This window comes from Lolium rigidum, chromosome 6 (genome assembly GCF_022539505.1).
Source record: "Lolium rigidum isolate FL_2022 chromosome 6, APGP_CSIRO_Lrig_0.1, whole genome shotgun sequence".
NCBI lineage: Eukaryota > Viridiplantae > Streptophyta > Magnoliopsida > Poales > Poaceae > Lolium > Lolium rigidum.
In genome coordinates, this window is record NC_061513.1 from 86173365 (window position 1) to 86195290 (window position 21926).

Genomic DNA, 21926 nt, shown 5'->3' on the forward strand with positions numbered 1-21926 from the left:
GGAAAGCAAAAAATATGTTAGTGGGGATAAACTACTTACTTATATACGATTATGGCGTTGCGTCCTTCTTCATTAACAGTGAAGAAGGAAAAATGATGTTTATGTTCATCACATAGCAATACATTATTGGTTAAGGTGGAGAATGGGCACAGAACATACTACGCCAATTACAAGTACATAGTCCATGTTGCTCCAAGTATGGAAAAATCCATGTATTATTACCAGAACTTGATCAGATAATTAAGGCCTGTATATGGGATGTTTCTTTCCGAAAAAGAGGTTGAAATTCCTGGCCTATACATCAAAGCGATGCATGAAACTTTCTTTATTAAATTTGATGTAAGGCAACGATACCAAAGTCATCAGCAAGTAAAGTACTGATCCATTGGCCGAAGGTAAGCAACGATGTGAAACTACATCAGCAAAAATAAAGTTGCAACTCAACGCTCAGCTAAAGCACCAACCTTCACACTGTGGAATCTAAGTAATAACGAACTTGTGAAATAGTGTAAAAAGATTCCGTTTCAATTCCTGAACTTTGGTTGGAAGAGCTTCCAGGCACCCGACCGAAAAAGTCCTATAGGGCAGATCGAACAGATGGATGCATATGTGCAGCTACCACCGCAGGCAGCCCACAGTTTTGCTTATATGCATTTGGTATCGTAGATGTTGCTATTTTAACAACATATACTTAGTCAAACATTACAAAAAATAATTTTGACCAAACCTTATATAGTGAAGCTGGAAATAAGAGATTTAACAAGTTTGAGGTATTGACAGAAAACAGCTCTTTCGCCTGTCTTGGACACCGACGGTTTTTGCACTTCAGATGTTCGTCGCGGCATATCAGCCCCAATTTCGTAGGAACACTAGAGTCACAAGGGTATCTCCGACAATGGGCCCTGAATTGAGCACTCAAAAGGCCATTTGATGGCTCATGCTACATTTTCAGCCCTCAAATTTGCCATCTGTTCCAATAATAACCATCCTCATTTTCTAGACCTTACTAAGACATCTTTCAGCGGATGGAGGGAGTATAATTTACAGTCACATGGCTAGAGGTTTAACAAGTTAGCTAGAGGTTTAGGTTTGTCACAGCACTTGCAGGGTTGAAGGCATCCATAAAAGCAGCTCTTTTGTCTATCTTTGGACGCCAAATATTTCTGCACTTTTAGATATTCGCCACAGCATGTAAGCCCCAGTTTTGTAGGAACAAAAGAGTTACAAGATGTTGCAGTACATTTGGTCAACTATCGAAATGATAAAACTTGCAGTTTTACATCACATATGTTCTACTCCCTCCTTCCCATGAAACATGTCAAAGATTTGTCTAAGTTCAAATGCATCTAGATACTAAATAGTAGCTAGATACATCTAAATTTTGACAAATCTCAGACATGTTCCATTGGACGGAAGGAGTAGCAGGTATCTGAAGACATATCATGCATAACAGGCGCAAAATATCTGTACAAAGTTTGTACTCCACTTTGGAACACAAATATACCCTTTTTCCATTTGAAATACGATATATAACTCGACTTATTAAATCATTCTATATACATAATTGATGGTGTGAAAACCTACTAATACGCTCAACACTTCTTTAAAATGTTAATCAATTGAAAATCTTAACTGAACTTACTAATGTTACAACAGCAGCAGCAGCAGCCGAAATGCCGAATGCACAACAGCACATAAATCCTCAGAAACGTCTAACAGCTAATTGAAAAAAGGAAACCGAAAGGGGAATCTGTCTAGGCGTTTGCATCTCGGTTTGGTTGACCAAGAATAGATGGTCGGTAAAGTGAGTGGCCCTGCGCCATCTCAATCCTTTCGCGTGGATCAGACATTGACTCGTCTCTTATAGCCTGAAGAATTGACTCAGTAGGAAGTTCCCTATGCACATGAGCAAACAAATCAACACATTATGGCTGCAAACATTTGCTAGCGTATAATATAGCAACACCAGAGTAGCAATCGACTATGTATGCCTATTGTTATAAATTGTTTTGTTGTCTGGGGTAAGTTACAGCACTTGTTAAGAACCAGTAAATCCAATAAAAAATATTTTTTAAAGATAACCCAACAAAAACCAATTGAGCTATTTCGCAAGGGATTTTATTATACTATATAAAAAAATAAGGAGAATTCTTACCTCTTGATCAGAATTTTATAAAGGGTTTTCAAGATGGGGCACATCTCAACCGGCGCAACAGATTTGTTAGCTTCTGGATGCATTACACTCAAACTATCCTGACTGAGAAGTTGATAAAATGCATCAACTGCAGAGACACCCTGAAATGAATTGTTAACAAAATTTAGTCTAAAACCTACAAGGAACAAACTGGCAGACCTGGTGGCTTGAGGCACATTGCCACAACACTTGAAAGTTCAGATAACAATCAAAATGAAAGGGGCAAACCTGTATTGTCCCTTTGCCTTTTATGCTGTCACCCATTTCCAGAGTCAGTTCTCCTTTAGCTAACCTGTGCCCATACCAAGCATTACGACCTTTCAACAATGTGACGTAAGTGTCAGCTAATAATGGCCCAGCAAGTTTTTCGGGTTCTTCTTCCAGAAGGTGGGTGATGTAGATCATTTCAGATGTGCAAAGTGCAAAGTAAACAGACTTGCTGGTTGCACTCTCATTGGTTAGTGCTGCCACCATACCTACAAGATAACAAAATATATGCAATGAAAAACAAGTACATGTAGGTGATGGAATGCCTAGCCAGGCACATTGAAGAAATTACAACAGATGTATATTTGAGCATTTCTTATTTATTGGGTCGTTTGTCCGGGTATTTGGGCAGTTAAGCTGCACTAAGACACTAAATAGTGTATTTTGTTAAAAATTCCAGGTATTCCGGGTATTATGCCTTGAGGCACTCAAACTATCTCTTAGGAGGTCTGTAACTGAACTTCCATATTTTCAATGAAATTAAACGCAAATGCTTTTTGCGTATTCTCAAAATAAAAGCTAGTGTAATTTTTCCTTTTGGACATGGTATTTTGTCTGATATAGTGCATAATAAAATAATGCAAGTTACTACTATTGAGGACACTGAGTAACACTGAGTGTGTTATAACATATGATGGAAGGTTAATACAAAGTTCAGAACATTTTATGGTTAGAAACATGCCCTGGCCAGAAGATGAGAAAAGCAGTGAGACAAATGAACATATCTTACCAGCACCAATGGCGTACACATTTTTCAAACCTCCCATGACCTCGTGAGTGATGAGATCATTATTATCCCACACGATAAAATGAGGCTGCCTCAAAAATTTAGCAAGAGGCTTCCTCCATTTGTCAGTTCCACAAATACGAGCGTTTGCGTATTCTTTATTATATATTTCCGAAGCAATGTTAGGGCCACCAAGATATAGAACATTGTCCAATGGAACCTTAGCTGCAATAAAACCGATAATCTATAAATCACATGCAAAGTTAAATGGGGAAAAAGGAAACATGCCTGGAACAGAACATGACACAGCACACACCATGTCGAAACTAGAGTTCTGAACTGAGATCAAAACATTTGCTGTTTGGTGTGTAGAAACAGAAAACTAAAGTGTCCCGCTCATTCAGGAAGAGCCTGCTAAAGCTAAATACGGCTGGGACTAAAAAATCATTGATGAGCAACAGAAGGTAGAACAAATTACCTAATTGCAGCCCCTTTAAAAAAACTGAGATAAAGGTTATTTAGAGCTTTAGCATGGCAATGATGAAATCAGTTAAATATAGTAGTATAATTCAATGAGCAAAAGGCATTTTGTGGATATATTTTTAGCAAGAGTTCTACAGATTTATCTTTCTGCAATTCAATAGAGACATTTTGTAAGCCACACAATTCAATTGGTTGCATCCAAAATCTACCATAACTCATGGTCAAGTTTATAAGCAAAGTGGTAACTGCCTGTCAAAACTAGCAGGTGCCCGATTAAAAGGCGCGCTGATGGTTACAGCTTCAAATGCGAGACCATCAAGGGGGAACCACCGCATTAACACATCAATTCACCAAGAACAGAGGGGAAATTTTCAAATAAAGATCAATAACAGTCTGTGATTAGTCGTGGCTAGCTGGTACCAGATTAAAAGGGCTGATGGTCAAATGTGATAGCATCGATGGGAACCAACACCAACAACAGAGGGCAACATCATCAATTAACTAACAACAGAGGACAACATCAATCAATTTCGTGAAGAAAACAACAGGATGACTGAATAAGAAGGAAGAAAGGAACCTCACTTGCATTGCAAATCATCTGCGTGGGCGTGATGATCCTGGGCACGGGATCTATGGAGGCTTCAATCCCTTTGGTGAGCGAGATGATGAGGGGCGCATTGACCCTCTCCTTCCAGTACCTGCCAATCTCCCCAAACACGTCCCTGGTCTCCGTAGACGGCAATCCATTGATGACAATGTCAGCGTCCCACACCGCCTCCTGCAGGTTGGTGACGACCTTGAGCGGGCAGAGCGGGGTGTCGATCATGTTGAGGCAGAATCCGTCCCGGAGGATCTCGTCGGCGTAGAGCGTGCGGTCCCCGAGCCTGGCCTCGACGTACTTGAGGTAGGCGCAGCGGCGGATGAGGCGGCGCAGCACGTCCTCGCGCGCGTTGATGACGTCGAAGAGGTGGCCCGCGGTGGCGCGGTCGACGGCGCGCCCCGCGCGGCGCCAGATGCGGAGCTGCACCTTGTCGCGCAGGTGGCCGTACGCGTCCTGCAGCAGCGCGCAGAAGACGCTGCCCCAGGCGCCCGCCCCCACGCCCACGATCCGGAGCGGGTCGCCGTCGGCCTTGCCCAGCAGCCGCCGCAGCTCGTCCGCCTTCTCCTCCGCCGCCCCGGCGTGCCCGTTCGCGCCGTCGCCCATTGCGGTTGCGCCCGCGTCCCCGTGCGTTGCGTTGTCGCCGGCCGCAAGCGAAGCGAAGAGCAAGAAGCGTGCAGGCCACCAGCTACAAGGCCTGCCCTGGTTGGCCTGTTGGGTGGTTCCAAGGATGGGCAGGCAGGCTGTAACTAACCCGGGAGGGAGAAGGCGAGAAAAGGACGCAATACGCTGGCCTGGGTTTGGCCGCCGGATTTACGAGGAGGTGACGCACGCGGGGCTGTCGCCTGTCGGCCGGAGCGACCGAGGCCGGCTGGAGGTTGGTGGCGCCCGCGGCTTCACTCGCCGGTCGGAACCGAGGTGGTGGTGGGGGATCGATCGCTGCTCTGTGTGGGCTAAGCGGCGGAGCGGGAGGAGGTTGCCGGTTGGTGAAAGGAAGGGGACTGTTTCGAAGATCTGGAGGTCGCCGGGACGGTGACGGACTGTGGGATGGTGACGGTACCGGATTGGAGATTTTGGCAAGGTGCCAGATCCCCAACTGTTTCCGACACTGTTCCATGGCGCATCCACGGGCGCGCCCGGCGTGTGCCGACCACGACTCTGTCACGGAGTGCAAGGTGTTTTACTTGGCACGGCTCCGAAAGTCCGAAATTTTTCTTACACAGCAGTGTAAAGGAAATGAAATAATACCATTCAGAAAAGGTTACGACTCCACGCACAACACGATACATCGCCAAGCACTAAACAACACACCCTCTAGAAACCTGATGATAGATGGCAAGCATTGCTCAACATCCTACCATGAGCGGTGAGAAGATGCAGCACACTGTGTTAGGACGGCGTCATAGACCAAGCAACACAATACCGTAGCTCGACCTTGACTCCAAAACAACTTGGACCAATGTATCTCCCACATTGTGTGTCTACAAGAGTCAACCGGCTAAGGGAAGTTCATGAAGGCCGGAGGGGAGGACTAGCTAAGGGAGGTTCAAATCTCCACGCTGTTGAGGGATTTGCTTGGTGTTCCGGGCTTCACAACAGCGGTATGAAAGTGGGGGCGACAACACGAGTGAAGTTCGAGTCCTACCTTTCGGGTGAAAACCAAGGTCCGGCCTTAGCCGTTCGTGCTCAGCAATGACCTTGTTGGAGGCATTGTTTTGAGAGCGGGGACTATCTTCGGGGTGAAAACCTAAGATCATTGATCGAGCGACGATGGTGTTAGCGCACTTGTTCCCTTCTTGGAGGCGTCGTTTTTGGAGAGTCCGTATTTCGGGTGTTGTCTTGGCGGTGGATGTATTGCTTGTTGTTAGGCTCGAGATACTGTAGCGGGACTTTTGTTTCTTAGTTTTCTTTTCTTTTTTTGGCTGTGTGCATCCGTAGTGCCATTAGGGTGGTGCGTTGTTGCAGAGGCTGGGTGTAATTGGTATCGTTTTGATATTAATATATTCCCTTTATCGAAAACAAGAGTCAACCGGCAGAAGGCATGGTCCTGATAGACTCGGGGAAGACGTCGACCAAGATGTATTCGTCATGATTACATTGCGCCCTCGAAAGCCCAAGCCATGGGTAGCAGCCAATACTGGCAATGCATCACATTGCCCCCAATCTCCAATTGTCACACCGGACTCTCTCCAGATAGCCTAGAGGACATCTTCAATAACATAATTAAGGACACCATGGCACGGCCGCCTGCTCGGGGACCCTAGGGTTTCCCCTGCGTTTGACAGGAGGAAAGGCACAGTGAAGGCCATGGACATGCATGCACGGAGGAGGAAACGACGCCAAAAAACATCGTCGTGGTTAGCATCGGCTGCTGCCGAGCAAGGCTTTCAACCCGAAAAACTTCTGACATGAGAGTTGTGCGAACTGGTGAGGTGAAGCTATTCCCCAAAGGAAATTTGAAACGGTCGACCCTGTGCGATCAATTCGATAAAATTCGCTCAATAAAACCACAAGGATGAAAATACGTGCAATTGGGGATTTACGGTTAACGAAACTCGAAACTGATTGTCAGACTGGAATCATATAATTGGCCTTTTTATGTAGAGCTCATTTTAAATCAAATCAGTATCGTGCTGATTAAGGAAGGTGAGTCGAAACAACCCCACATACCCCAACCCGTTGCATAGCTAGAGGTGCTTTAAGATTTGTGCGGAAGATTCCATGATTCGGTTGTTCCTCCAAAGTATAACCTAGAGGTGCTTTAAGATTTGTGCGGAAGATTCCATGATTCGGTTGTTCCTCCAAAGTATAACCTAGAGGTGATTTAAAAACCACACACATCAAAACGCAGAGGGGGACACATCAATCAATCTGACCAATTTCATCCTTTCAGGGTTTGTCTGAGAGTGTGTGGACATATCAAACACCTTAATTGATCCACCCGAGGCTCATGAGCACACTGGAAGCCGACGGTGAGGTGACGACGACTTTTCTTTCTCACCAACTATTGTTGGGTGGTTGTAGCGTCACACCATCCCCATTCAATACTCCTATTGTATCCTAACTCCTATCCTATCCTATTTGCATCTTAGGACGCGTTTGGTAGATCACATGCACTTGGGCCAGGTTGGTGGATCGAGTAGAAAATGGGTTGATCGGTTGCCGTGTTGGCCTCCGCATTGTGGCTAGCATGGTTCTTAAAGCACCAAAAATATGCCTTGAGTGAGGCCCTAGAGGAAGGCTCGTGACTACCCTGTTCTTAGAGCTAGCTTTCACTGGAGAAAATGCGAGTTGTTTACAACTCCTTCGCCCGCTTCCTTTGAATCAACACAACCATAGTGGAATGAAAACAAAATGTATATGAAAAAGATGCGTGTCGACGATATGAGTCCATTCTAACAATCGGTTTTAAATTTTGTTAGCCGTAAACCGTAAATTTCGTGAGCATGTTTAGAACTTTTTGAGTGAATTTCGTCAAATTCTTAGGACCAAAAATGGGTGGATCGAGTAGAAAATGGGTTGATCGGTTGCCGTGTTGGCCTCCGCATTGTGGCTAGCATGGTTCTTAAAGCACCAAAAATATGCCTTGAGTGAGGCCCTAGAGGAAGGCTCGTGACTACCCTGTTCTTAGAGCTAGCTTTCATTTGGAGAAAATGCGAGTTGTTTACAACTCCTTCGCCCTTCCTTTGAATCAACACAACCATAGTGGAATGAAAACAAAATGTATATGAAAAAGATGCGTGTCGACGATATGAGTCCATTCTAACAATCGGTTTTAAATTTTGTTAGCCGTAAACCGTAAATTTCGTGAGCATGTTTAGAACTTTTTTGAGTGAATTTCGTCAAATTCTTAGGACCAAAAATGGGTGGATCGAGTAGAAAATGGGTTGATCGGTTGCCGTGTTGGCCTCCGCATTGTGGCTAGCATGGTTCTTAAAGCACCAAAAATATGCCTTGAGTGAGGCCCTAGAGGAAGGCTCGTGACTACCCCTGTTCTTAGAGCTAGCTTTCACTGGAGAAAATGCGAGTTGTTTACAACTCCTTCGCCCGCTTCCTTTGAATCAACACAACCATAGTGGAATGAAAACAAAATGTATATGAAAAAGATGCGTGTCGACGATATGAGTCCATTCTAACAATCGGTTTTAAATTTTGTTAGCCGTAAACCGTAAATTTCGTGAGCATGTTTAGAACTTTTTTGAGTGAATTTCGTCAAATTCTTAGGACCAAAAATGGGTGGATCGAGTAGAAAATGGGTTGATCGGTTGCCGTGTTGGCCTCCGCATTGTGGCTAGCATGGTTCTTAAAGCACCAAAAATATGCCTTGAGTGAGGCCCTAGAGGAAGGCTCGTGACTACCCTGTTCTTAGAGCTAGCTTTCCTTTGGAGAAAATGCGAGTTGTTTACAACTCCTTCGCCCGCTTCCTTTGAATCAACACAACCATAGTGGAATGAAAACAAAATATATATGAAAAAGATGCGTGTCGACGATATGAGTCCATTCTAACAATCGGTTTTAAATTTTGTTAGCCGTAAACCGTAAATTTCGTGAGCATGTTTAGAACTTTTATGAGTGAATTTCGTCAAATTCTTCCCATACGGTCGACTATTTGAAATTTTCTTTGAGGAGTTGGTTCACCTCGCCATTACACACAACTCTCGTGTTTTACATAAGCTCGATTATTATCGACCAAGATTCTTTTGGCAAGGGGATAACAAAAAGAAGAAATATCGTATGGTTAAATGGAGTGTTGTTTGTCGTCCCAAAGATAATGGGGGGTTGGGTGTTCATGACCTTGAGGTCAAAAACTCGGTCTTACTCGGTAAATGGTTGTTTAAGCTTCTTACCGAAGATGGGGTATGGCAGACACTCATTAAAAGAAAGTATATTGGAGAGAAAGCGTTGTCCCAAGTCCTATGGAAACCTAGTGACTCGCATTTTTGGGCCGGTCTAATGGCTACGAAGAAATTTTTCTTCCAATATAGTACTTTCTTGATAAATGAAGGATTGCAGATACGGTTTTGGGAAGATTCTTGGTTAGGGAATAGACCTCTTAGAGAAAAATATTCTGCGTTATATAGTATTGTACGTCGCAAAAGTGATACCATTGCTATAGTGATGGCGATCTCACCTCCGTATGTGATGTTTAGATGAGATTCACTGGGTCCGAGATTGGCTGCGTGGCTTGGAATGCCTTACTTCATTTGGAATCCATTCACCTTTCAGAAGGCACCGATGAATTTCGTTGGAACTTACATTCCAATGGGAAATTCTCAATAAGTTCATTATACAATGCGATTATACATCCTGATATACCAGTCGATAATAACAAGAAAATTTGAAAGATGAAAATACCACTTAAAACTAAGGTTTTTTTTGTTGGTATTTACATCGAGGGGTGATCCTAATCAAATATAATCTTGTTAAACGTAATTGTCATGGAAGTAGACAGTGTGTTCTGTCATCACGATGAGACGATCAAACACTTATTCTTCCAATGATGCTTTGCCGGGTTTATGTGGTCATGCAGCCAAGTATCTTCGGATCTGTATCCTCCGACTAGTGTAGCCAATATCTTTGAGAATTGGCTTCATGGTATTGAGTACAAGTTTAGAACGCTTATTAGGGTGGGAGCGCTTGCCGTTGCATGGTCGCTTTGGTTGTGTAGAAGTGATAAAGTTTTTATGGAGGTCTGTACACGGTTAGAGGCTACGGCGAGGGATAATTTTTCCCAACATGGGTGGCAGCATAATGTACGGATCGGGCCGCCACTAGTTACCTAGGTATTTGCACATTTGCTCATGATTGATATGTACAATGCATTTTTTATCAGTTTTAGAACTTCTGGATACTTAGACTGGATGGCTGTGTCCATCTTGATTATACAGAGGCCGGATGTAATTGCTTGTTTCGAGTAATAAAACGCCCATTACAAAGAAAAACTCTCGTGTTGTAAGTTTTTCGTGGTGGCAGCGGCATGGTGGTATTGATGTGGAGAATTTGGACTCATGGACACGCACCAAGGAACTGAGTGCTTCTTGGCTTTCCCTAACATGCGTGCCAATATCAGTAGTTACTAGTTAGGTATGGTTAATATGCATACCCGCAAAAAAAAGTTAGGTATTCACATTTTGTGCCTCTCAAACATCCTCTCAGTGCCTCTATAGTTGCTAAAGCTTCCATGGATACAGTCATGAAATTACATGGAGCTTCTATTACAATAGTATCTGATCGAGATAAGATATTTACTCGTAAATTCTGGCAAGAGGTGTTTAACTTGCTGGACACTAAAATGCAGTTCACAACAGCTTATCATCCGCAGATAGATGGCTAAAGTGAGCAGGTACTTAGTGTGAACTCGTGGAGTCAAGATGATATCACTGCTAGAGATCTCCTAGATAATTATGTTCACACATAATAAATAAACTTCAAGGGCAGGAACAATCTTCCCTTCAGGATTCACCGGCTTCAAATTGATATCAATGCAGAAGTTTGTGTTGATCTGGAGTTGATCTTTAGATCTATCATGGCCAGTACTATATCAACTCATGAGCGGTATTTTCTTCATTGTTGTAGTTGCACTTGTTTTTCATTGTCAAATGCCCATCATGTTGAAGATGCAATCTTTGTGTTGTTTGGGCAGTATCAGTGTGTCACCGGAGCTGGACAACAACTCCTTGATGCGCGTAGATGTACACGTCCGTTGGGAACCCCAAGAGAAAGGTATGATGCGCACAGCGGCAAGTTTTCCCTCAGAAAGAAACCAAGGTTATCGAACCAGTAGGAGCCAAGAAGCACGTGAAGGTTGTTGGTGGAGGAATGTAGGGCGGCGCAACACCAGTGAAACCGGCGCCAACGTGGAACCTGCACAACACAATCAAAGTACTTTGCCCCAACGTAACAGTGAGGTTGTCAATCTCACCGGCTTGCTGAAAACAAAGGATTAAGCGTATCGAGTGGAAGATGGTGTTTGTTTGCAAAGAACGAGTAAAGAACAATGATTGCGGTAGAATGTATTTAGATGTAAAAGAATGGACCGGGGTCCACGAGTTCACTAGTGGTGTCTCTCCAATAAGATAACTAACATGCTTTGGGTGAACAAATTACGAGGCGAGCAATCGACAAATAAAGATTCAATACATATCAATGATGATTACTATGTGATTTAATCAGGGCATTACGACAAAGTACATAGACCGCTATCCGACATGCATCTATGCCTAAATAATCCACCTTCGAGGTTATCATCCGAACCCCCTCCGAGTATTAAGTTGTAAACAACAGATAATTGCATTAAGTATGGTGCGTAATGTAATCAACACAAATATCCTTAGACAAAGCATCGATGTTTTATCCCTAGTAGCAACAGCACATCCACAACCTTAGAACCTACTGTCACGATCCCAGATTCAATGGAGGCATGAACCCACTATCGAGCATAATTACTCCCTCTTGGAGTTACAAGTATCAACTTGGCCAGAGCCTCTACTAGCAACGGAGAGCATGCAAGAACATAAACAACACATATATGATAGATTGATAATCAACTTGACATAATATTCTATATTCATCGGATCCCGCCAAACACAACATGTAGCATTACAAATAGATGATCTTGATCATGTTAGGCAGCTCACAAGATCTAAACAATGATAGCACATGCGGAGAAGACAACCATCTAGCTACTGCTATGGACCCATAGTCCAAGGATGAACTGCTCACGCATCAATCCGGAGGCGGGCATGATGATGTAGATCCCCTCCGGTGATGATTCCCCTCTCTGGCAGGGTGCCGGAGGCGATCTCCTGAATCCCCCGAGATGGGATTGGCGGCGGCGGCGTCTCAGTAATGTTTTCTGTATCGTGGCTCTCGGTACAGGGGGTTTCGCGACGAAGGCTATTTGTAGGCGGAAGGGTAGGTCAGGGGGCGATGCGAGGGGCCCACACACTAGGGCCGCGCGGCCAGGGCCTGGGCCCCGCCGCCCTGGTGTGTGGCCACCTCGTGGCCCCACTTCCTTTCCCCCTCGGTCTTCTGGAAGCTTCGTGTAAAAATAGGACCCTGGGCGTTGATTTCGTCCAATTCCGAGAATATTTCCTTTGTAGGATTTACGAAACCAAAAACAGCGAGAAAACAACAAGCTGGAACTTCGGCATCTTGTTAATAGGTTAGTGCCGGAAAATGTATAATAATGTTGTAAAGTATGTATAAAACATTCAAGTATTGTCATAAAAGTAGCATGGAACATAAGAAATTATAGATACGTTTGAGACGTATCAAGCATCCCCAAGCTTAGTTCCTACTCATCCTCGAGTAGGTAAACGATAACACAAATAATTTCTGAAGTGACATGCTACCAACATAATCTTGATCAACATTATTGTAAAGCATATGAGATGAATGGAGTGATCTGAACAAAAGATTGCTAACAAAGATAATGACTAAACAAATGAATCATATAGCAAAACTTTTCATGAATAATACTTTCAAACAAGTATCAACAAGACTTGCATAAGAGCTAACTCATAAGCCATAAATTCAAAGTAGAATGAATTGAAGCAACACAAAGGATGATTAAGTTTCAGCAATTGCTTTCAACTTGTAACATGTATATCTCATGGATATTTGTCAACATAGAGTAATATAACAGGTGCAATAAGTAAACATGTAAGAATCAATGCACACGGTTAACACAAGTGTTTGCTTCTAAGATAGAAAGAAGTGGGTAAAGCTGACTCAACAATAAAGTAAAATAACGGCCCTTCGCGAGAGGAAGCATGGATTACTATTTTTGTGCTAGAGCTTTTATTTTGAAAACATAGAAACAATTTTGTCAACGGTAGTAATAACTCATATGTGCTATGCATAATACTTCCTACAAGTTGCATGTCTCATGCATAGAGTACTAATAGTCCTCGCACCTTGTCCTAATCAGCTCGGAAAACACGGATTATCATCGCATAACATATGTTTCAACCAAGTGTCACAAAGGGGTACCTCTATGCCGCCTGTACAAAGGTCTAAGGAGAAAGCACGCATTGGATTTCTCGCTTTTGATTATTCTCAACTTAGACATCCATACCGGGACATCATAGACAACAGATAATGGACTCCTCTTTTTAATGCTTAAGCATTCAACACAGATAATATTCTCATAAGAGATTGAGGTTGTATGTCCAAACTGAAACTTCCACCATGATTCATGGCTTTAGTTGGCTGCCCAATGTTCTTCTCTAACATATGCATACTCAAACCATTTGATCATGAAATCGCACTTACTTCAGACAAGACGAACATGCATAGCATCTCACATGATATCCAACAAAGGTAAAAAGTTGATGGCGTCCCCAGAAACATGGTTACCGCTCAACAAGCAACTTATAAGAATTAAGACACATAACTACATATTCATCACCACAATAGTTTTTAAGCTATTTGTCCCATGAGCTATATATTGTAAAGATAAAGGAATGAAATTTTAAAGGTAGCACTCAAGTAATTTACTTTGGAATGGCAGAAAAATACCACATAGTAGGTAGATATGGTGGACACAAATGGCATGGGTTTTGGCTCAAGGTGTTTGGATGCACGAGAAGCATTTGCTCTCTGTACAAGGTTTGGGCTAGCAAGGTTGTTTGAAGCAAACACAAGTATGAACAGATACAACAAAACTTACACAAGAACATATTGCAAGCATTATAAGACTCTACACTGTCTTCCTTGTTGTTCAAACACTTTACCGAGAAAATATCTAGACTTAGAGAGACCAATCATGCAAACCAAATTAAACAAGCTCTACGGTAGTTCTCCATTAATAGATTAAACTACATGATGCAAGAGCTTAAACATGATCTATGAGAGCTCAAACAATTGCCAAGTTATTCCAAACCATATGCAGCATTTTCTGATTCCAACCAAATAGCAATTTAACGAAGCAATTTTCAGCCTTCGCCATGAACATTAAAGCACAATTAAGAACACAAGTGTTCCATATAAAAAAGCGGAGCGTAATATCTCCAATATAAGGATGATAGGATCCAACTTTATTCAAACCAAAACGAAAATAAAAGCAAACCGACGCTCCAAGTAAAGAACATAAGATGTGATGGAATAAAAATATAGTTTCACTAGAAGTGACCTGATAATGTTGTCGATGAAGAAGGGGATGCCTTGGGCATCCCCAAGATTAGATGCTTGAGTCTCTTAAAATATGCAGGGATGAACCACCAGGGCATCCCGAAGCTTAGACCTTTCACTCTTCTTGATCATAGTATATCATCCTCTTCTCTTGACCCTTGAAAACTTCCTCCACACCAAACTTCAAGCAAACTCATTAGAGGGTTAGTGCATAATCAAAATTCAAATATTCAGAGGTGACACAATCATTCTTAACACTTCTGGACATTGCACAAAGCTTCTGAAAGTTAATCGAACAAAGAAACTCATTCAACATAGCAAAAGCGGCAATGCGAAATAAAAGGCAGAATCTGTCAAAAACAGAACAGTCCGTAAAGATGAATCTGGCAGGGGCGCTTAACTTGCTCAAATGGAAAAACTCAAAACTAATGAAAGTTGCGTACATATCTGAGGATCACGCTCGTAAATTTGCAGATTTTTTAGATTTTTTTACAGAGAGCCCTGCGAGAATTCGTGACAGACAGCAATGCTGTTTCTGCGCAGCAATCCAAATATAGCATCAACTTTAGCATAGAAACTTTACTTGGCACAAAAACATGATAAGGAGAGGATGCTACAGTAGTAAACAACTTCCAAGACTCAACAATACAGTAAATAAAATAAAACATGGGTTATCTCCCAAGAAGTGCTTTTTTTTAACGCCTTTCAGCTATGCGCAGAAAGTGTAAATCAAGTATTATCAAGAGATGGTGCATCAACATTATTACCAGGGGTGTTGGGAGTTTCCTCCACAATGCATGTTATCTTATCTATGTAAGTTTCAGAGGCTCCTTTTTCATTATTCTTAGGCTTTCTATTCTCATCAAACAAATTTTCAGGAACAATCCAATCATAATTCTTTTCTAGTGCTTCGAACATTCCTACGAGCTTGCAAGGTATTGATGTCTTAATATCCCCTCCATCATTAACATTATTAGTGTACTTTATCCTATCAATGTCCATCTTTTCAAGGGTACTAGCAAAGTTGGTGTAAGAGCCAAGCATTTTATATTTAGTAAAGACTTTTCTAGCCTCTCTTGCTACACCACCAAATTCTTTAAGAAGGGTTTCTAAGACAAAATCTTTCTTTTATCCTTCCTCCATATCAGAGAGTGTAAGAAACATATGCTGAATTATAGGATTGAGATTAACAAATTTAATTTTCAACATGTGTACTAGAGAAGCAGCAGCAATTTCATAAGTAGGAGCTAGTTCTACCAAGTGTCTATCTTCAAAATCTTCAGCTATACTAACATGAGTGAAAAATTCTTTTATATTATCTCTTCCAATTATAGACCCTCGGCCTACCGGTATGTCTTTTAGAGTGTACTTAGGATGGAGCATGATGAAATAAGCAAAAAGTAAATAAAGTAAATGCAAGTAACTAATTTGTGTGTGTTTTTGATATAGAACTAGTAAATAAAACAATAAGTAAAGTAACTAATTTTTTTGTGTTTTTAGTATGTAGCAAACAAGACAGTAAATAAAATAAAGTAAAGCAAGACAAAAACAAAGTAAAGAGATTGGAAGTGGAGACTCCCCTTGCAGCGTGTCTTGATCTCCCCGGCAACGGCGCCAGAAAAAGTTGCTTGATGCGCGTAGATGTACACGTCCGTTGGGAACCCCAAGGGGAAGATATGATGCGCACAGCGGCAAGTTTTCCCTCAGAAAGAAACCAAGGTTATCGAACCAGTAGGAGCCAAGAAGCACGTGAAGGTTGTTGGTGGAGGAATGTAGTGCGGCGCAACACCCGGTGAAACCGGCGCCAACGTGGAACCTGCACAACACAATCAAAGTACTTTGCCCCAACGTAACGGTGAGGTTGTCAATCTCACCGGCTTGCTTGAAAACAAAGGATTAAACGTATCGAGTGGAAGATGGTGTTTGTTTGCAAAGAACAGTAAAGAACAATGATTGCGGTAGAATGTATTCAGATGTAAAAGAATGGACCGGGGTCCACAGTTCACTAGTGGTGTCTCTCCAATAAGATAACTAACATGCTTGGGTGAACAAATTACGGGCGGGCAATTGACAAATAAAGATTCAATACATATCAATGATGATTACTATTTGATTTAATCCGGGCATTACGACAAAGTACATAGACCGCTATCCGGCATGCATCTATGCCTAAATAATCCACCTTCCAGGTTATCATCCGAACCCCTTCCAGTATTAAGTTGTAGACAACAGATAATTGCATTAAGTATGGTGCGTAATGTAATCAACACAAATATCCTTAGACAAAGCATCGATGTTTTATCCCTAGTAGCAATAGCACATCCACAACCTTAGAACCTACTGTCACGATCCCAGATTCAATGGAGGCTTGAACCCACTATCGAGCATAATTACTCCCTCTTGGAGTTACAAGTATCAACTTGGCCAGAGCCTCTACTAGCAACGGAGAGCATGCAAGAACATAAACAACACATATATGATAGATTGATAATCAACTTGACATAATATTCTATATTCATCGGATCCCGCCAAACACAACATGTAGCATTACAAATAGATGATCTTGATCATGTTAGGCAACTCACAAGATCTAAACAATGATAGCACATGCGGAGAAGACAACCATCTAGCTACTGCTATGGACCCATAGTCCAAGGATGAACTACTCACGCATCAATCCGGAGGCGGGCATGATGATGTAGAGCCCCTCCGGTGATGATTCCCCTCTCCGGCGGGGTGCCGGAGAGCGATCTCCTGAATCCCCGAGATGGGATTGGCGGCGGCGGCGTCGATGTCTACTCACGCTTCTTTTCACTGTAGAACGGTGTTGGGCCTCCAAGAGCGAGAGGTTTGTAGAACGAGCAGCAAGTTTTCCCTTAAGTGGATCACCCAAGGTTTATCAAACTCGGGGAGGAAGAGGTCAAAGATATCCCTCTCAAGCAACCACGCAATCACGATACAAGAAGTCTCTTGTGTCCCCAACACACCTAATACACTTGTCGGATGTATAGGTGCACTAGTTCGGCGAAGAGATAGTGAAATACAAGTAGTATGGATGTATATGAGTGGTAATAGCAATCTGAATAAAATATGGCAGCGAGTAAACATGCAACAGAACAGTAAATAAGCGGTGTTTGCAGTATTGGAAACAAGGCCTAGGGATCATACTTTCACTAGTGGACACTCTCAACATTGATCACATAATAAATAAGTTCTCTTTATTGTGCTACATACACTCTTGTTTGATAATGAACACCATTCGTTGCGTAGGATTACACGAACCCTCAATGCCGGAGTTAACAAGCTCCACAACATTCGATATTCATGTTTAAGTAACCTTAGAGCATAATAGATCTTTGCAAAATAGACCGAGTACTAACATAGCATACACACTGTCACCTTTACACTATGAAGGGAGAATAAATCACATCAATACTATCATAGCGATAATCAACTCCATAACCTACAAGAGATTATGATCATAGCCTACGACAAGAACTACACGATGCACACCTTTGTCACCATTACACCATGCAAGAGGAATAGACTACTTTAATAACATCACATGAGTAGCACATAAACTAGTAGCGATACAAAGCACATTGCAATCATAAAGGGATATAAATAAGCACTTCACTATGCCATTCATAACGGTGAATAAGTATTACGTGAAATATAGCCTAAGAGACCCACACGGTGCACACACTTGTCACCTTTACACACGTGGGACAAGGAGTCTCCGGAGATCACATAAGTAAAACCCACTTGACTAGCATAATGACATCTAGATTACAAGCATCATCATATGAATCTCAATCATGTAAGGCAGCTCATGAGATTATTGTATTGAAGTACATAGAAGAGAGATGAACCACATAGCTACCGGTACAGCCCCGAGCCTCGATGGAGAACTACTCCCTCCTCATGGGAGCAGCAGCGTTGATGGAGATGGCGGTGGAGACGGCAGCGGTGTCGATGGAGAAGCCTTCCGGGGGCACTTCCCCGTCCCGGCGGCGTGCCAGAACAGAGACTCCTGTCCCCCAGATCTTGGCTTCGCGATGGCGGCGGCTCTGGAAGGTTTCGCGTACCATGGCTTATTCGTCTCGGGGTTTTAGGTCAGGGAGCTTATATAGGCGAAAGGGGAGCCTCGGAGGAGCCCTGGTGGGGCCAGACAACAGGGGGGCGCGCCCCCCCTGGGCCGCGCCGCCACCATGTGTGGTGGGCCTGTGGCCCCCCTCTGCTGACTCTCGGGTGTTCTAGAAGCTTCCGGTGAAAATAGGGTGCTGATACGTCTCCGACGTATCGATAATTTCTTATGTTCCATGCCACATTGTTGATGATATCTACATGTTTTATGCACACTTTATGTCATATTCGTGCATTTTCTGGAACTAACCTATTAACAAGATGCCGAAGTGCCAGTTCCTGTTTTACGCTGTTTTTGGTTTCAGAAATCCTAGTAACGAAATATTTTCGGAATTGGACGAAATCAACGCCCAGGTTCCTATTTTGCCCGGAAGCATCCAGAACACCCGAGAGCCGCCAGAGGGGGGCCACACAGGCCCCAGATGATAGGCCGGTGCGGCCCACCCCCTGGCCGCGTGGCCCTATGGTGTCATCGCCCCTTCGACCTTCTGACGCCGCCTTTTTGCCTATATAAGGTCCCTGACCTAAAAACCCCGACGGAATAAGCCACGGTACGCGAAACCTTCCAGAGCCGCCGCCATCGCGAAGCCAAGATGCGGGGACAGGAGTCTCTTTCCGGCACGCCGCGGGACGGGGAAGTGCCCCGGAAGACTCCTCCATCAACACCGCTGCCATCTCCACCGCCATCTTCATCAACGCTGCTTGCTCCCATGAGGAGGGAGTAGTTCTCCATCGAGGCTCGGGGCTGTACCGGTAGCTATGTGGTTCATCTCTCTCCTATGTACTTCAATACAATAATCTCATGAGCTGCCTTACATGATTGAGATTCATATGATGATGCTTGTAATCTAGATGTCATTATGCTAGTCAAGTGGGTTTTACTTATGTGATCTCCGGAGACTCCTTGTCCCACGTGTGTAAAGGTGACGAGTGTGTGCACCGTGTGGGTCTCTTAGGCTATATTTCACGAATACTTATTCATCGTTATGAATGGCATAGTGAAGTGCTTATTTATATCTCTTTATGATTGCAATGTGTTTTGTATCACAATTTATCTATGTGCTACTCTAGTGATGTTATTAAAGTAGTTCTATTCCTCCTGCACGATGTAATGGTGACAGTGTGTGCATCCGTGTTAGTACTTGGCGTAGGCTATGATTATGATCTCTTGTAGATTATGAAGTTAATTATCGCTATGATGGTATTGATGTGATCTATTCCTCCTACATGATGTGAAGGTGACAGTGTGCATGCTATGCTAGTACTTGGTTTAGTCGTGTCGATCTTTCATGCACTCTAAGGTTATTTAAATATGAACATTGAATTGTGGAGCTTGTTAACTCCGGCATTGAGGGTTCGTGTAATCCTACGCAATGTGTTCATCATCCAACAAGAGAGTGTAGAGTATGCATTTATCTATTCTGTTATGTGATCAAAGTTGAGAGTGTCCACTAGTGAAAGTCTATTCCCTAGGCCTTGTTCCTAAATATCGCTATCGCTGCTTGTTTCTTGTTTTCATTGCGTTACTACTGCTGCGTTACTACTGCTTGTTTACTTCCTACAATATTACTACCATCAACTGCACGCCGAGTAAGCTATTTTACGGCGCCGTACTACTGCTCATATTCATTCATACCACTTGTATTTCACTATCTCTTCGCCGAACTAGTGCACCTATTAGGTGTGTTGGGGACACAAGAGACTTCTTGCTTTGTGGTTGCGGGGTTGCATGAGAGGGATATCTTTGACCTCTTCCTCCCTGAGTTCGATAAACCTTGGGTAATCCACTTAAGGGAAACTTGCTGCTATTCTACAAACCTCTGCTCTTGGAGGCCCAACACTGTCTACAAGAATAGAAGCACCCGTAGACATCAAGCACTTTTCTGGCGCCGTTGCCGGGGAGGAAAGGTAAAAGGTACTCACACTCCGGATCTCGGCTACTAAGCTATTTTCCGGCACCATTGTAAGTACTCGAAGCTATTTCCTTTAGATCCTGCAATTGCATCTTTTTGTTTCTTGTTTACACTAGTTAGGCATAATGGAAAACAACAAAAATATGAGGGATCTTTATGAACTTTATCTTGAATTAGGACATGATGTGTTTGAAGAAATAATTAAGAAACCCATGGAACTTTATATGCATGCTAATGGGAATGTTATTACTATGAATGCTTTGAACACCATTGTTGCTAATGCTATGGAAAATTCTAAGCTTGGGGAAGGCTGGCTTTGATGAGCATGATATTTTTAGTCCCCCAAGCATTGAGGAGAAAATTTACTTTGATGATACTTTGCCTCCCATTTATGATGATTATAATGATAGTAGTCTTTTGTTACCACCTGTTATGGAGGATAAATTTTTATGATTACAATATACCTCCTATATTTGATAGCTACTTTGTGGAATTTGCTCCCACTACAATTAATAAGAATGACTATGCTTATGTTGGGAGTAGTAATTATTTTATGCATGTGGCTCATGACAAGAATGTTTTATGTGATAGTTATATTGTTGAATTTGTTCATGATGCTACTGAAAGTTATTATGAGAGAGGGAAACATGGTTATATGCATCTTAATAATATTAAGTTTCCCCTCTTTATGTTGAGAATCTTGAAATTGCGCTTGTGTTGCTTTTCTATGCTTGCCGCTTTGTTCTTCATGAATTTATTTGTGTACAAGATTCCTTTTCATAGGAAGTATGTTAGACTTAAATGTGTTTTGAATTTTCCTCTTGATGCTCTCTTTTGCTTCAACTCCTATTTCTTGGGAGTGCATCATTGAAATTACTGAGCCCATCTTAATGGCTATAAAGAAAGAACTTCTTGGGAGATAACCCATGTGTTTTTTTACTACAGTACTTTGTTTTATATTTGTGTCTTGGAAGTTGTTTACTACTGTAGCAACCTCTCCTTATCATGTTTTTGTGCCAAGTAAAGTTTCTATGTTAAAGTTGATGATATATTTGGGATCGCTGCGCAGAAACAGCATTGTCTGTCCGTCACGAATTCTGGCACAAGTCTCTCGTAGAAAATTCGAAAAAATCTGCCAATTTACGAGCGTGATCCTCAGATATGTACGCAACTTTCATTAGTTTTGAGTTTTTCCGTTTGAGCAAGCCTGGTGCCATTTTAAAATTCGTCTTTACGGACTGTTCTGTTTTTGACAGATTCTGCCTTTTATTTCACATTGCCGCTTTTGTTAAGTTGAATGAGTTTCTTTGTTCCATTAACTTTCAGAAGTTATGTGCAATATCCAGAAGTGTTAAGAATGATTGTGTCACCTCTGAACATGTGAATTTTTGATTATGCACTAACCCTCTAATGAGTTTGCTTGAAGTTTGGTGTGAAGGAAGTTTTCAAGGGTCAAGAGAGGAG

The 21926-nt window shown here is 42.5% G+C and overlaps 1 protein-coding gene across 1 annotated transcript; it reads right to left on the bottom strand.

Moving 5' to 3' along the window:
- Positions 1-1599: 1599 nt before the first annotated feature.
- LOC124662893 (probable glycerol-3-phosphate dehydrogenase [NAD(+)] 2, cytosolic) lies at positions 1600-5386 on the bottom strand. The gene is made up of 6 exons (XM_047200675.1): positions 5330-5386; positions 4254-4980; positions 3192-3413; positions 2423-2670; positions 2156-2295; positions 1600-1896 (listed from the first exon to the last, which is right to left on the bottom strand). The coding sequence occupies exons 1-6, from the start codon at positions 5384-5386 to the stop codon at positions 1755-1757; spliced, it is 1536 nt and encodes a 511-aa protein (XP_047056631.1). The 3' UTR covers positions 1600-1754.
- Positions 5387-21926: the final 16540 nt, after the last annotated feature.

Coding starts and splice junctions, on each gene's coding strand:
- LOC124662893 (XM_047200675.1), bottom strand. CDS start 5,386: ATGGAACAGTGTCGGAAACAGTTGGGGATCTGGCACCTTGCCAAAATC. Junction 2,671..3,191: donor TGTGTACGCCATTGGTGCTG/GTAAGATATGTT, acceptor GTTATCTTGTAG/GTATGGTGGCAGCACTAACC. Junction 2,296..2,422: donor AAGGCAAAGGGACAATACAG/GTTTGCCCCTTT, acceptor AATTCATTTCAG/GGTGTCTCTGCAGTTGATGC.